We start from the raw sequence: 15,937 nt of genomic DNA, 5'->3' as shown, positions 1-15,937 counted from the left end.
GAAGGCAAGCTTAATACCCAATACACTAGAGTAGCACCTGCTGTCCCTGTAGTATTTACAAAGCCACCATGTACTCTCTACTGCCAGGAAAATGACACACTTATATTTGGAGAGGGCAAGAGATAAAATCCCAAAATAATGTGGTGATTTAAACCATTCTTAGAAACAAAAGGGAGATTTGTGGTTTAGAGATCTAAATATAATTTATTGAAATGTATTTAAAGCTAGAATTAAAAACAGGTTAAAGGCAATGATACTGTTATTTATTGCTTGTTTGTACTTATCAAGGCCAGATGCTGTGCTTAACTTCAGATACTTTATCAAAAGTAATCTCACAGCAATTGTCTGCGTAGCTCCAGCTATAAGCCTTTTATATATGAGGAAACTGAGGCTGTCACATTTCTGTAAGATCAAATCCAGATTTTTCTAGTCTCCAAAACCTACACTCTCAATTGCTACACTTTACCACCTCCTGACATATTTTAGAAGTGGGGTAAATATGACTAGAGATTAGATTATCTGGAGTGACAAGAAGCCTGGTTATCAGGGAGATGATATTACACAATGACTCAGACCACAGACTATCAGAAAAGTACACCTGGTTTCAAGTCCACCACGCCATATAGTAGCTTTGTGACCGTGGGGAAGTTACTTAACCTCTCTGTGCTTCAGATTCCTCTTCGTAATACGGAGGAAAGAACACCTACCACACGGGTTTGTGCTGGGCATTAAAGAAGATAACACACGTAAAGTCTTTAGCACAGGTCTAGAACATGAACAGCTTTAAGTAAACAGAAACTTTTGTTATCATCATCATCATAAGCAACGCAACACAAAGAGCTCATCCTGAAATGCGATACAGAAGATACTTCTAGAGGTCCCGACACTAAGATATCAGCTGTTCAACTGTTGCTTGACTGACACACACTCAGCGGAAATCTCTCTGGCCCTGGCATGACAGTGTTTGAACTGCAAAGTGTATTATGTGTTACTGAGAGAAGGCCTAGAACAACTCCTTGTGTAACTATTCTAAGCTCCTTACATAACTGCTTATAATCTCTTACAGGTCATAACAATATGCGCATGGCTTTATAATCACTTTAAGACACGAGAGGCCCAGCTAACTCACCCAACCTTGGCGTAGGAATCAGTGGTTGATGTCCTTATTTTACGTAAGTGCCAAGGTCCTGTCCTACCCTGCTGGAGAGAATGCAAATGGCTAGCTCTCTAGGGCGCAACTGGGAGAGAGACACTACAAGCTTCACCTATATGGATATGCTTTGACTCAGCATACCTACTTCTCTAAATGTATCCTAAGGTGATAATTGAGGGATGTGATAAGATTTTGTTCACAGGCTATTCGCTGAGGTTGTTTAAAATGCAATTAAATTAGGGGGAAAACCCTAGATTTCCAGCAATAGCCTATCAGTTAGGTAAATTATGTTATATACACAATAAAATATTATCTACCTATTAAAATTGACATTATAGAAATACATTTTATTGACATGGAAAGTCTATACGTATATATGTGTATGTATAGACAGCATTATATATGAATATAAAGCCTGGAAGGTGATTTATGATGTATTACTGTTTTTTAATTTTTTAAATTTTTTTGCTTATCTACATTTTCTAATCTTCTGCAATGAACACATATTGCTTAAAGAAAAAAAAGCAAGTTGTTTTTTTTCTTATGCTGCTCTGTTCCCAACGATCCAAAACCAGTTTGTGAGGTCCACAGACCAAGATAGGATTATGAAATAGCAACCAAATTCCACCTCCCGTGTATCTCATATGGAAGGCAACTAAATTACCTGACATTTTCTCTATCTACTTAGAGAAACAGCAGAAGCAGAACCAATTAGCAATCTTTAATTAAATTCCGGGCCTTACCAGCTGCTGACTGAAAGAGCGTTTAATCCTACAAGCCTGTACAGTGCTCCTTACAAAGTACCGGGTTGGCCACGTGGGAGACCTGAGAACTGGGTCTCAGTTCTGCACTAACCAGCTATGATGAGTAATATGAACTTGGGCATTCACTCTGCCTCTGTATCCCATTAAACTAATAGTGGTGGACAAGACAGTGGCTGACAGCTTTCAGTGCTGAATATAAGTGACCATTTAGGTCCAGAGATTCTGGGCTGGTAAAGAAGAGGGAAACTAAGTCAACAGGCAGCTGACGCAAGGCAGTGTTCAGGACTGTGTCATCAGCGACCATCACACACATACCCTCCACCCCATTTCCTTAATCAGGCCTGTCCCAAGGTCAGATGTATCCAGAGGAAGTGTCAACAGCTCCTCTTTCTGTTTGGAACTCTCCTCCCCAGCTGTCCCAGAGCTCCTCTTTAGACAACGTCCTTGGAATTACCTGCATTTTGTGTCCATATTCTCACTGAGGCTGTATAACCCTTCTTACTGTTAGAACCTTCTAGTTCTTCTTACAGGGAGAGCCAAATGGATTGCTTTCTACTTAAGTCCACAGAAGGCCAGGAAGGGCAAAAGATGGGGCTCTCTCTTGCCTTTGGGGGCACCAAGTCCAAGCACCAGCGGTTGGGGGAAGACCTGTAGCTATTTAGTACCTTAGTGAACTAGTGCCCCAGGCACAAAACCATTGGTCCGTTGCCTGGTGGGGGAAGAGGCAGAATTGTCAGAATATATAACTAGCTCAACAAAGCTGGCTGGACAAATTCCTACAGTACAGCTTCCCTATGTTCTGAGAGATGGCAAAAAGTATCATTTACTGCACAAACTATGGAGCAAAATAAAATTCAGTAATACTAGAGCTGATGGCACAATGGCTATCAATGAAAGAGAATGGTGGCTTCATTTTGGGGAGTAGTGAAAAGAAAGTCGAGTCATTACTTAGGAAGGTTGTTTTGGCTCCCCTTCCCAACTAAAGGTCTCAATGCCAAGAAAATGTAAAAAAGAAAAACAAACAAAACAACAACAACAACAATTTCTTTAAACTAATCTGGATACAGACTATTAGAAGATAATAAAAAGAAGCACATGAAAATAAGGTTTAACCAAATAACTTGCTTTGTCCCTTCATCCCCTTCCTGTATGGCTCCTATTGCCCAGGGCAGGTGATTATTACGTTGGCAGTGAATTAGACTCCGGATCCAAAAGACTCCGCCTCTGGCTAGTTCCATGTGGCTCAAGTAAGCCCAACCATATGAGTAGGATTTGCTCTTCTATAGAAAGTGGTCTATGTGAAGACACTGATTCTAGACACTCCCTTTAATTCACTTTACACGTAACAAAGATCCACAGGGCTCGTGGCATAGAATAAGGTCTTGGAATCTTAGGTAGTCTACAGGGCACTGAGTTAGACTCACCCAATTTCCTGCTGAAGCTTCTCTTACAGCAATGATTCATGAAATTCAAGAAAAAAATAAAGCTCCCAACATACTGTCCCACCAAACACCAAGTTTGTAGCTTACGAAGAAACAACATTAAAATCACAAACTGAAAGGTCAGCATATCAGAGAAACCGCTTTAAGGTAGCTGCTTCCGCTCTTAAAAATCTTCTCATGTAGGGAAGCCAGCAATTTGGAAATTTAAATGGAAATCGATGAGAAAGAACAACTAATGGGTGAATGGGACTTTCAGCATGATTGTCACTTCCGTGGAGTCTTCCACAAGGAAACTCTGGAGCTATCTCTATGGGTAATCAATAGAAACAAAAGCTAAAACTCAAACTGTTCTGGGTTTATTATAATGAGATCATACAGTTGTGACAGGCATTACTTACTGGAAAAATGAAAGTGCTATAAATTACACCACCCACATTTATTGCCTAGTGTTCCTTAGCCTCAGCTGGGCAAAAAATTCAGGAATAATCCAGCTTTGTAACTCTGGGCTCTTTCCCACATGAACATTCATAGGATCTGCTTCGTAGAAGGGCAAAGTCACAGCAACAGGCCGAGTAGCCAGGTCAGGCAACGGGGAGAAAAAGGTTAGGGCTGAGGGGACAGAAAAAAGTGGAGTCACGGAGGCCCACACCTGTGGCTCATATCACTGTAAATGTGCACTGATCTGGGAATGAGAGGAGCTGAGAGGACCAGGGGAGGTCAGAGGGTGCCAAGCTCCAGGGCATTTCAAAAGCCTCTGGCACAAGTGGTGGAACTGCTGGAAGGTGAGTGAGAACCTGTCAAAGTGTTCTTTCCACACCCTCATTAATTAGAAATCTGCCCGATTTCTAATTTCCTTCCTTTTTACTCCTTCACTTGCTGGCTACACTATTTTAACACTTTTCTAGATTGTCAGCTAGCGACATGTGACACTTTCCCAACCAACTAGCTCAGGGCACTTCCCCTTCTACAGTAGCTAGTGAGTCTCTCTCTTTGCACTGAATGAACCACATGGGGGGCGGGGTTGCTGTCTTACTCAGCCTGGGCTACACCGGTAAGTCTGCCTTCTTTGGGGTCCCAGCTTCCCAATCCCCATCCTTCACTCCTGAGTGGTTTTCTCCAAGTCCTGAACCTCGATGTCAACCCTTCATTCCCCAGAATACACAAATGACTGATACATTCCATTGTTTCTCATGGGGTTGTTTGCATCTTAACCAGAATAACTTTAAAGGGATGCAACTACATGTAATGTTAGAATTTCAGGTACCATGAAATCCTTGACAGAGTATTCCTAGGGCACTGGAACCTGAAATCACACCCAGATAACTTGCCCACCTGTGTACAAGGCAAACCAAGATTCGTGCATTCAGATGGGAGCCCCGCAACCAACTGGCACTGGTGGGGCATGTTCACGCTGCACTCAGACTATTTACATGTGTTTGCAAGAGCAGAGATCGGATCTGACTATCTTTCAACCTTCAGACTCCAGCACAACAGCACTTCCTACTAAGCAGAGAGCAATTTAAAAACGGTCCCAGAGGGTGTCACTACAGATAGAGGAGGCCACAGGATCCCAACAAGACTTCACCAGAGTGAGAAAGAAACCTTTACTGTGCTAAGCCACGGGGTTTAGGGTTCACCTATTGAAATGGCTATGGTCACTTACCCTAAAATACCAAGTGATTGCATTCCACAAATCAGTGTTCCTTCCAACAAACTGCTGTTAACCATAACATTTATTCATATTTCCAAATCCTGCTACTTACCACAGGCGATGGTCCAGTAGACCAAAGAGTCCGGAGTCTGGTAGAGAATTCGATAAGGAGCGACCCGGGCACTGGAGTCCAACACCACATCGAGGGTACCCACCAGCAGGCCTGAGGGCAGGAAAGAGGGAGAAATGCATAAGGGTTTCCTCAGTGCTTTCCCATTGCCAGGCAGTGGGGAATGTTAACCTGACTTACTTAGGTTGCATGCTTACTAAGGACGGCTTTGGGGTGGAACTGATGGTGGTTGAGGTTGGAAGGGGGAAGCTCAAGTCCCCTGCCCGTCTTGCTCTGCCACTGTGGAAAATAAATAGCACACAGGAAAGCTCCAAGCTCATTGCCTGCCCCCAGCAGGCTTTTCATGAAGTCCTGCTGAATTTGAACCACAAGATCTAAAAGTGTCACCACCAGTAGCTCTTGATGTGTCTGTCGTCTCATAATAATGGCTGGAGGTTTTTAATAATGGCTAAACATACCAACTAAGACCTCAGTATACACAATTCCACTGCAATTCACTTCCTCCTTGTCCGGCAGGCTGGGGTCATGGAAAGAGCCATGCATGAGTTGACTAGAGTTCAGAAGAGCTCAGTTACGGCTCTGACTCCATTATACCCAGCTCTGCGGTGGGGACAGACCACTTAATTTCTCACTGCTTTGACTGCCTCAGTTGTAAAGTGACTGTAACAGCATCTGCCTTCCTGAACCAGGGTTATTAATCAAGAAGCCTAAAGGAGGTTAACATGGGAAGTCCTGCAGCTGTCCTTGGGCTTTGTCCAAGGACAGGAATCCATCTAGGTTCATTCCAAACCACAGTGACCATTAACTGACCTGAAGACACCAGGAAAAACAAACTTTCGCTAAAGTGGAAACTAATTCATTGGTTTGCTCTGGACTGTATGAAGTACATTAAAAATAAAAATCCTTAGAGCCTGCAGACTTTTCCAAGAGTTAGATTTCCACATAATGTCACACACGTGTGCATTTTTGTTTACTGTGACTCAGATTTGCTGCAAAGACCTCTAATTACTTTTGAATTATCTGCAGATGGAAAAGTACGTTAACAGGAAAAGCAGAAGAGTGCCAGCTAAGCTGGATCCCCTGCGACTGGAAAGAAAAATGCATCACCCATGATAACTGAATATTTATAATACTTCCCTCTTCTTGAATCTAAAGAAGAAATAAAATGACTTAAATGCTGGAAGCGTCACATATGTTGGTTCTAAGCACACAAATGTCAGTCTGGGGTTAGGGAGTTGCAACCAACGACTGGAACCTCTAAAAGAGTATCACAGGAGATAAAGATCTTCTTCCAAGGGCAAGTGTAGCTCTCTGGGCAGAGCAGCTAACAGAGGCCATTCTGGAATTCTTCACTTCTGGCTCTGCCACTTCCCAACTTTCAGACCCCGCCTCCCTGAGCCTCAATTTCTCCATCCTTAATGTCTCAGCAGACTTCTGTACTCTGTAACACCCAGGAAGGAAGACTCTGAAAAGATCCAGTCAATCCACACATCTCAATCACTACAAATGTCCCCAACTAAAAGCCATCTCCGACATCCATTATTCTCATTAACAAAACCTCTGGTGTCACCCAGAGAGGAAGAACACCGCATTGCTTACAGTAGACCCCTCTGGAGTGAGGGCTTCTGACTGGATGCCAGCTCACCCACTCTGCACGTGCATTCACAATGGGTGTCACCAACTGCTGCTAAGATTTAAATGGAAACTAACGGGTACCTACCATGGGGGTCCATGGTAAAATATTTCCAAGTTACAAACAGTATAATAACACAACACTCACATGAGGTGCACATAAAATTAGAAAATTTTTGTGACCATTCTTCAAACAGTGGATAGTGGATAGTGGGAAACTAATACCATTTCCCCAAAAATAAGACCTACCTGGACAATCAGCTCTAATGCATCTTTTGGAGGAAAAATTAATATAAGACCCGGTATTATATTATATTAATATTATATTACATTATATTATGTTATATTACATAAGACCCAGTCTTATATTATAGTAAAATAAGACCTTATATTAATTTTTGCTCCAAAAGACGCATTAGAGCTGACTGTCCGGCTAGGTGTCATTTTCGGGGAAACACGGCACTGTGACTTGCGGTATGCAGTTGGCCATTCAAACCAATAAACACATACTTCCACATTAATCCAGAAGTGGCCTCTCCCCTGGTAACACTGACCCGTGTTTTCTCCCCATTTGGAATGTTGTGCTCGCCCATCAGCTCTCACTTCCCACTGCCGCAGATGACAAACTCCTGACTACCTCATGCCACCTCATTCTAACCCTGATCTCCCTCCAAGTTGGGCTTCTGTAACACCTGCTGCATTTATTTAAAATGACTTGCGTGTTTTGCTTTGTTCCATTTCTTCTCCTCTCTCCACACTAGTTGCTCCTTGAGGACAGCAGCTAATTGAATCTGTCAGACCCCGGGGCCCTGCACTTTGCTGGCACAGTAAGCTCTGAACACGTACTGGATGAATGGACAAGTTAGGTATTTTTAGAAAAACTAAATAATAAGTTATCGCCATGCTGCCTAACCTCGACAGTACAAGAAGTCGAGACTTTGGGAAAGAGAAACTACTCCTACATCCTCTGTGCACACAGAACAGTAGAAGATGGTAAATCTGGTCTAGAGCACGCCCCCAAAAGAAAAGAAGCAATTAGGATTTTCTTAGAAGTCTTATTACTCATACCTCTGAAATGGCTGTCAAAATACTGAACCTTTCATCGTTTCCCACACAAAGTGTTGTTCTAGTCAAGCTATTTCTGGTATTCAACAATCTTTGATCGCCTGAGATAACTACAGCAATTATGGTCCTCAAAATAACTCCTCTGCCTCTACCTGTTACATTAATTTGGGGGCATCTGGTAACATAAAAGCACTGTTTTCAAGGAGATTCAGAAAACACTCTGCAAAATTAGGCTTTCCACCAGGCTGTGGGCACTAAAGGGTGTGTGACACATACAGTTACATCGCCACGCCTGGGCAGCTCCCACTTCTGGGGCAGAGATGTGTCGGGACAGCACCGGACACACAGCAATGTGCCCATGACAATGGCCTGTCCACCTACTGGGGATCTCGGAACAATTTATGTGAAAGTGGACAGAATCCTAAAGGTCATTCAGGCTCCCTGTGTCCCCTCAGCCTCACAGCCAGGTGGAGATAAGGCCGAGATCAACTAAGACCAGGCCTGAGTGGTCCGGGGAGTGGGCGCCGTCTTGGGCTGGGTCCTGACATGGAAATAATAATAGTACCCACTTGGAGAGTGCCCAGTGTGTACTAAGCACTGTCGCGTAATAAAATCTTTAAAAACTACAAAAAAGTATAGGCAATTACAAAATACATGGACCACCACTCTGACTTTAACATTTAGCCTTACCTCCTTCAGAGCTGTGTTTTTGTTTTTGTTTTGTTTTTGTTTTTAAAGAAAGAAAACATAACACACACAAACAGCAAAGGTCCTTTTGTGCCTCCTCAACCCCATTTCCCTCTCTCCACCCACCACTCTCAAGCTGTGTAGTATTCTGCTTACCCAGGTCCTTAAACTTCTATTGCCCCTTATGTAAGCACATGAATATAGGTATAAGAGTCATGAGTGTTTTACAATTTACATCAATGATAAAGAGTAGATATTGCTCTGTAACCTATTTCTCTTACCCAAGAACATGTTTCAAAAATGTACCCAGGTTATACTTGTAAATTGATTCATTCACTTTAAATGTTGGTAATAGTCCACTGTATAAACACTACAATTTATCAATTTTTACTAATAAAGTACATTTGGGTTTATCTCCAGTTTTTTGCTATAATAGACACTGCGATCATTTTCTTTACACATGATCCCTAAGTATGTGAGCACACTGTTTTAGAATGGAATGGTTGGGTCACAGGGTAAGTACATTTGTAAACCTTGTTAGATATTACACAGTTGCTCTCCAAAGTGGTTGTGCCAATTTATACTCTCACCAGGCAAGTGAGAGAGTCTCTATTTCTCCATATCTCCAATATTTAGTATTATTAATTTTTTTCCCAATCTCAATGGTGAGAAAAGGCATCTACTTGTTGTTTAAATTTGCATGGATCTCATTATTCACGAGTTTAAGTATCTATTTCCTGTTTATTGAGCATTCCAGTTTCCTGTTCTGTGACTTATTTGTCTCTCCTATCGTGCTGACATTTGCTGAGAGACCCAGGCCAGAAATTCAGAGTTTACCATAAAGAGGCTTCCACTAATCTATACACTAGATTTCGATTTGTTACAGCAAATATACACTGATCTCTCTTAAAGCCAAGACGCAGTACACTTGAATTTCCTTCTTTATAATCTTCTATGTATATATAACGCAAACATTTGGGATCACTTGTTTCTACCTCGTCCTTCGGCTAGATGGAAATGGTGCATCCCCTATGCTCTTAGTACTTATATGGGCTGCATGATGTGGGGCAGAAAGCAATTAAACAATAACAGCTGCTGACAGATGTACAAACTCCAGGCACATCATAATTTTACACCTCTCTTAATAAAACTGTTTTCTTGTTTGTTTTTAAAGCCTAAAGGCTTTACACAAGTCGTTTTATTTGATTGGCAATGTCCTTTCTTTTATCTATTTCCAGAAAATGTCTATTTCTCACAATGTCCAGGTGGAGGTCACCTAACACATTTGTTCTGCTTTCTTCCAACACACTCCCCATCCTTCTGAACACTCAGCTCTCCAATCTCGGGCAATTAACTGTTCTCTTTTCTATCATCTGCCAACCACCTTGCACTTCACGTTACTAAGGTAATTATCACATCGTTTCCTACTGGAAACAAAGGACAGTTTCCTCCTACCAGTCTACGAGCTCCTTGAGAGCAGGCACAGCCTTATTCACCTTAGAATTCCCGAAGCCTACAGTCAGGCCTAGGACATTATACTGAATATTTATAAAAGGGGCCACAACGTTTTTCAACTTGACGGACACCGGGAGAAACTGAGAATTGTTTACCGAGCTTATTCATCTTTATACCAACTACCCAACATATTAAGTGCTAGCAAATTAGCCTTAAATAATTAAAATTGTCTGAGAATCTTACGGTGAAAGGAGATGAAAAACAACACTAGAAAAAGGCTGGAAGAGAGTGTGAGGTAATGCAGATCAAACTCACATCTGAAACTTTGCACCTTGGGAAACCAATTCTCTAATTGCAGAAGTAATTTGTCACTTTTTAATGAATATTGAGATTTGTCTGGAATTAAGTTGGTTCAAAACAGATATTTAGGGAAAGCACAAGTCTTTGTATTCTCCTACTTTTGGAAAGTCTGGTGATTAGCAGTTGTCAACAAACAAGAAAATGCAAAGAAATTAACCAACTTAAACTCCTGCGTCCAAAGCACAGATTGGTAAACACTGTTTGCACACCATTCTAGCCAGAGGACCAGGTGAGATTAGAGAAACTGTCTTGTATGCACAGCCATGAAGGGGAATGCTGGAGTTGCCAGGTGAGGGTCAGCCCCGTGCCTATAAATGCACCTGAGTTCTAGTATCACTGTAACAATGTGAAGGTACATATGGGACATTGTAGGCCAACCACAGTATGTATGAGAGAGGAATACGGGCAATGGCTGTGTCGTGTGGGGCGGCCTGTGGGGGTCTCTGCTCCCGCTCCCCACATAAGAACGCAAATGTGGCTAGGCCAAAACGGAACACCCATGGAGCCATAGGTAGGGGAGTCATACCACCACAGTCTCTCACTGGAGGCTGGATTCACACGATGTGTGACCTGCTGTCCGCTTTTCTGCCAATCGACCGACTCTTCGACTTCCCTCGACTCTCCTCCCGACTCCACTCCCCAACGCAGCCACAGCAGTGATATTAGTGGCCAGTGGCTAACTGGCTACAGCTGACGGCCAACTAATCACAACCGATGGCCATCTACTACCCAAGTCAGCACCCCCCATGTGAGGCTGAGAGCCTGGAAACTGCTCTCTGGGGCTCTGTCCCTACAGGCTGTTCTCTGCATAAGGAGTTGAGGACCTGGGAAATTTGTTGGGAGAGGTGGCTAAGGCTGGAGATGGGGCAATGTGTTTTTCTCAAGTTTAATAATCTCAAAGAGTGTAACATCCTTTTTCCATTACGGGTACTACTGGCTTCCAATAGTGGGATTCCACCTGCAGTGAAGAATAGACTGGGAGTGTTTTTATTTTCCTAAGTATTGCATATTCTCTCTCTGCATGTTCTCTGCATAGTCTCAACCATTATTCAAACCACTGTTGTTGGTTTGAACAGGCCACTCGTAACACTTTCCTCTCAACTTCAATAGCTGCCTCTCATGCTATCATTCCAGCCAGAAGTATATCAGTATCTCATGGCTGCCTTAAAATGTGACAAGTAACTTGAGGGGAGGGAGCCAGCCTTACACACACACACACACACACACACACACGTCACTCTTTGTGGAGAGATGAATGAGAAGTCTAGTAGGATAGAAAATACACTGCCGACTGTCCATTAGGACAGTCCTTCTCAAACTATTTGTGGTTAAGAATCAGTTTCTGTTTGTTTTTAATCCTCAATCTGTTGCAGACTGCTTTTGTAAAATATGGTGTATGCGAAATACTAAAAAAAATCTATAAGACGTGAAAAAAAAACAAAGAAAATGCAAGCCTCCGATGTTTTTATCCTTTAATTGCACAACTTGCTCTTTCTGATTTAGGTTTCTAAAAGCTTAATCTCAATTTCTGCTCTTTAGCTCAAGGCTGGAACAACCAGGTGGCAAGATGACACTTTAAATAGCACTAAATTAGGGAAGGGGAGGCCGAGGGCAGTAATTTACTAGGGACTGCATTTATTAGAATCATATGTATAGTTTTAGTCTGTAACATAAGTTTTTATTTGGAAAGTGAAAAAGATATTACAAACTAAAATAAGACTCAACAAAATCATTTCTCAGTCGAAGGCAGGAAGACATGACTAGGGGAGGCATGAGGTTTTTCTTGGATATTTATCCCGAGGGGCAATGGTGTCATGTGTAGAGAAGCTGAACTAGCACATTAGGTGGTCCCTGAGAGACCCCTGACTCCTTTCTTACCAAGAGGGAGCCAGCTCAAGGGGCCAGAATGACAAAGCTCATTCTCAATTTCTGTAGCATTTCAAACTAATTCTGGATTGCAGGGTCTTTGAAAGTTATGCTTCTAAAAGACCCAGAAAATTAGGGCTCAGAGGAGAGAAAGAAGCCACGACTTTCATATTTTCTACTACAAAGGATAAAGCACAGGCTGGTTTGTTACTTAGCAGACAGGGCAGATGACTGAAATCTGAAGAGCATTTTGTGTGCAGAGCCTTTGTCATGCAGCCAATTAGTATGTGCTGAATCTCCCCAGCCCCCTAGAAGGCCAGGCTTCCATGAGCTGCTCCATTTCACCCTGCAGGCTAGTCTCTTAAAGTCACAGGCACCTTCTCCTGCAAAAGGGGAGGCCAGCTGGAATGGATTTTTCCTTCTCTTTGGGGTGTTGTCTGAGAAGGAAGCATCCAAATATTTTCTTTCTACCTTACTTTATACCCCAGTTAGGACCAGCTACATGATTTGCAAGGCCCCACGCAAAATGCAAATGCCAGGTCCTCTTACTCAAGAGTTTTTAAGAATTTCCAGAGAGCCATAGAACATCTAAGTCTGGGGCCCTTTTAGAAAGTGCAGGTCTTTGAGCAACAGCATGGGCTACATACTCAGGAGGCCAATCCTGACCCCTGCAGTGCAGTGGTGACTTTATCCCCACAGACCAGTTTGTCGCTCTCAGACCTTTGGCAGGGATTCACGTCTGCTCTGATAGAGACCAATGAGGACAATGAACCAAATGTATTCAAAACTCTTCAGGCACCTGTGTGATCCAATTCCTCAAATGAGCCCTCCCCAGTAAGAGGATGGTAGATGCGTTCTTGTTACAGTTACCAGTGCTTCCATTTATGCAACAGGAAGGTGTAGGATTCTAATCTTGTCTCTAGAGGCAGGTCTGAAAACCTGAAACTGACAGGGCTGGCCAAGGTCAGCCTTGAAAGCAAGAATGGAGGAGCCCTTCCGGTTCTGGTGGGAATGCTTCATCACTGCAAAGCCCACCTTAAGTGTGGTTTCTAAGAGTGAAGCCACACCCACCACCCAGAGAAACCCAGACACACAGACAGGATGGCCCTCCAACCCCTTCCCTCAGGTAGAATTTGCAGGAGCCACTTACTGCCCACAGCTGACTGCCAACCCTTCTACATCATGATAACTGCTCCACAATGAAATAACATTAGGAAATAGAAACAATTATGAACCTAAAATTACATTTAGGAAATGACCTAGAATATCTAAATAAATGTCAGCATATCTCTATGACGATATGTAGACATTTAAGATTTTAAATGTCCTCAAACAATGATTTAATGACATGGCAAATGCATCTAGTATGTTATATGGAAAAAAGAAGCACAAAACTATAATTTTTGTTCTATATGACTCCAATTTGTCAAAATATATCTGTAAGTTATAACACAAGCATTATTATTCTTAAAGATTACATAAATTAACATATTGGTGTGTCCAAAATGAGACCTGGTATATCCAAAAATCCAAAATGATACTTCTACTTTCTTTTGTGTTCTTCTGTGTTTTCAAAAATTTCTCAAATATACATTCAATACTTTTATGATGTATTAATAAGAAACAATATTTTTTCTCAACACCTTCCAACATTCTACTCTGGGCTTCCTTTACTCAGAGAGAGATCAGGCCATCACGAAAATAGATGGCTACTGTGTTTACAATAAAGCTGCTACTTCATTTCAGATACGCATAGGTTAGTAATCTTTTGCTAGGACACAATATGCCAGCGAGGGGTCACAATCAAAATGAGTGGTAGGTACCCTCAAAAGCATATTTTAATGGAGAAGGACCTGGCCTTTGCCTTTTAGAAAAATTTTTAAGTTCATTGTTTCTTCCTCTAGTATAGGAAGTGCATCAATGCTATAAATTGATACATATTCATATACACAGCACCTTACTGCTTACCCCAGGTGACGGGACGGGGTGCTCAAACTATCTTATCTTGAGTCAGGAAGTTGATAGTCCCCAAATAAAAACTACAAAAATTAAATGAATGAAATCATTCGCTGAGTGTTCATTTTATTTGTAAGTACCCACGGTGTTGCCTTTGGCTACGTATAAGCAAAGGACAAGGCTATATATGTGCTTATATGCGTGTCGGTACTGTCTGGAAGGATGTCCGTGACACTATTAGTAATGGTTTCATTTTATTTGTAAGTACCCATGGTGTTGCCTTTGGCTACGTATAAGCAAAGGACAAGGCTATATATGTGCTTATATGCGTGTCGGTACTGTCTGGAAGGATGTCCGTGACACTATTAGTAATGGTTAGCTCTAAGGAATCACACCAATATGGGAGACACTCCAGAGCGAAGAAATCAGAGACTCTTTTGACTATGAGAGCTATATTTTTAAAAGTCATTGTTATGCTCTTAGAAGTACACTTTATAAAACTTTGTACTCACAATTATTTATGATGCGTATACACTATAATAAAGTAATGATAAAAAACTAACAAAGGAAAAACAAAAATCACAAAGAAGATCTTGCTATAAGATTTTATAAAAGCAGCAACTATGTAACCAATCAGCTGCTACTTCTTATAACGGGCACTGGCTACAATAAGAATTGGTCACCTTCAGCACGCTGTGTTTGGGAGTGGTGAGGAGGGATGTCACATTGTACAAACTAAAGCTGCCTTTCACCAGGGACTGTGGTCAGGACAAACACACAGGGCTCAACTGTGGCCTAGAGTGAAAGACGAGTCAGATTGAACACACCCTTTCAGGGATATGTGAGCTGAGAAATGCTAAGAGAAAAGTCAAGAAGCTATAAAAACAGAAGCTGAAAGGATTCTATGAAAAGGGATGTTGCAATCAAGCCAGATGACATGGAAGCAGAATCACTGAGGTAGAGATATAAAGCAGAGGCTGTGAAAGCCAGTTACCAGCAAGATGAGAAGGAAGCAGAAACCACGCGCTTCTCAAGGGCTGGAGGGTGGACAAGCAACCACGCGCTTCTCAAGGGCTGAGAGGGGAGGAGAGCGGCTCCATCCCTGCAGCTGTCTTGCTTCCTTCCCGTCAGCCTTTTGGGCTTGGTTCCATTTCCCATGTATCCTGACCATAAAGCCAGGTACTTAAAGTAACTTGAGTCTCTGTTCCTTGCAACCAAAAGTGCCCAGCTAATATGCTAACTAACCCCCGTTGCATCCATCTAAGATGGATTCTGAAAGAACAGCCCCTTCTGTAGGGCAGCGAGACAAGTGTTACATAACAAAGTATCAAGGCATTAACAACTTAATAATATGCTTTCTAGCTGTGCATCCAAATATTCCAGAACAGATAAAATTGGCACTACATAACTGTAATTAAAACAATCATGCTGGTTACAGGGGACATAGTAGCTGGATCAGTCTGACCTTACACCATTTTGTCTCACCTTATATCACATTGAGGGCATGAAACTCCACTCGCATTCCCTATCCAGAAGAATTCCAGTTCTAGCTTAGCCTTAAGTCACCTGGCTCAGACTAAGGGATATGTCACAGAGACATTTCAGTTTGTAATAGATCAAGTGAGAGCAGGTAAGGTTCAGATAAAGCCTTTAAAACGAAAAGTGAGCTGGGAGGACCTGAAAATAAAGAGAAATCATGGCACCAACAAGTAGAAGACATCAAACAAGGAAGCCAAAGATGGTTTGACCTCAAAGCTAGGTGTACCATAGCAAGTA

The 15,937-nt window shown here is 42.1% G+C and overlaps 1 protein-coding gene across 1 annotated transcript in view; it reads right to left on the bottom strand.

Annotated features, from left to right (window-relative positions):
• TBC1D9 (TBC1 domain family member 9) overlaps window positions 1-15,937 on the bottom strand; it is an 85,686-nt gene that overhangs the window by 43,051 nt on the left and 26,698 nt on the right. The window contains exon 2 of the mRNA XM_019730800.3: window positions 5,123-5,233. Coding sequence (XP_019586359.3) covers window positions 5,123-5,233 — 111 coding nt within the window. The remainder of the gene's footprint in view (window positions 1-5,122; window positions 5,234-15,937) is intronic.

Source organism: Rhinolophus sinicus, chromosome 15 (assembly GCF_057876585.1).
Source record: "Rhinolophus sinicus isolate RSI-liver-muscle chromosome 15, RSI-T2T, whole genome shotgun sequence".
In the NCBI taxonomy this organism is placed as follows: Eukaryota; Metazoa; Chordata; class Mammalia; order Chiroptera; family Rhinolophidae; genus Rhinolophus; species Rhinolophus sinicus.
Note: the sequence above shows the minus strand (reverse complement) of the source record. Positions and strands in the feature narration are given on the sequence as shown.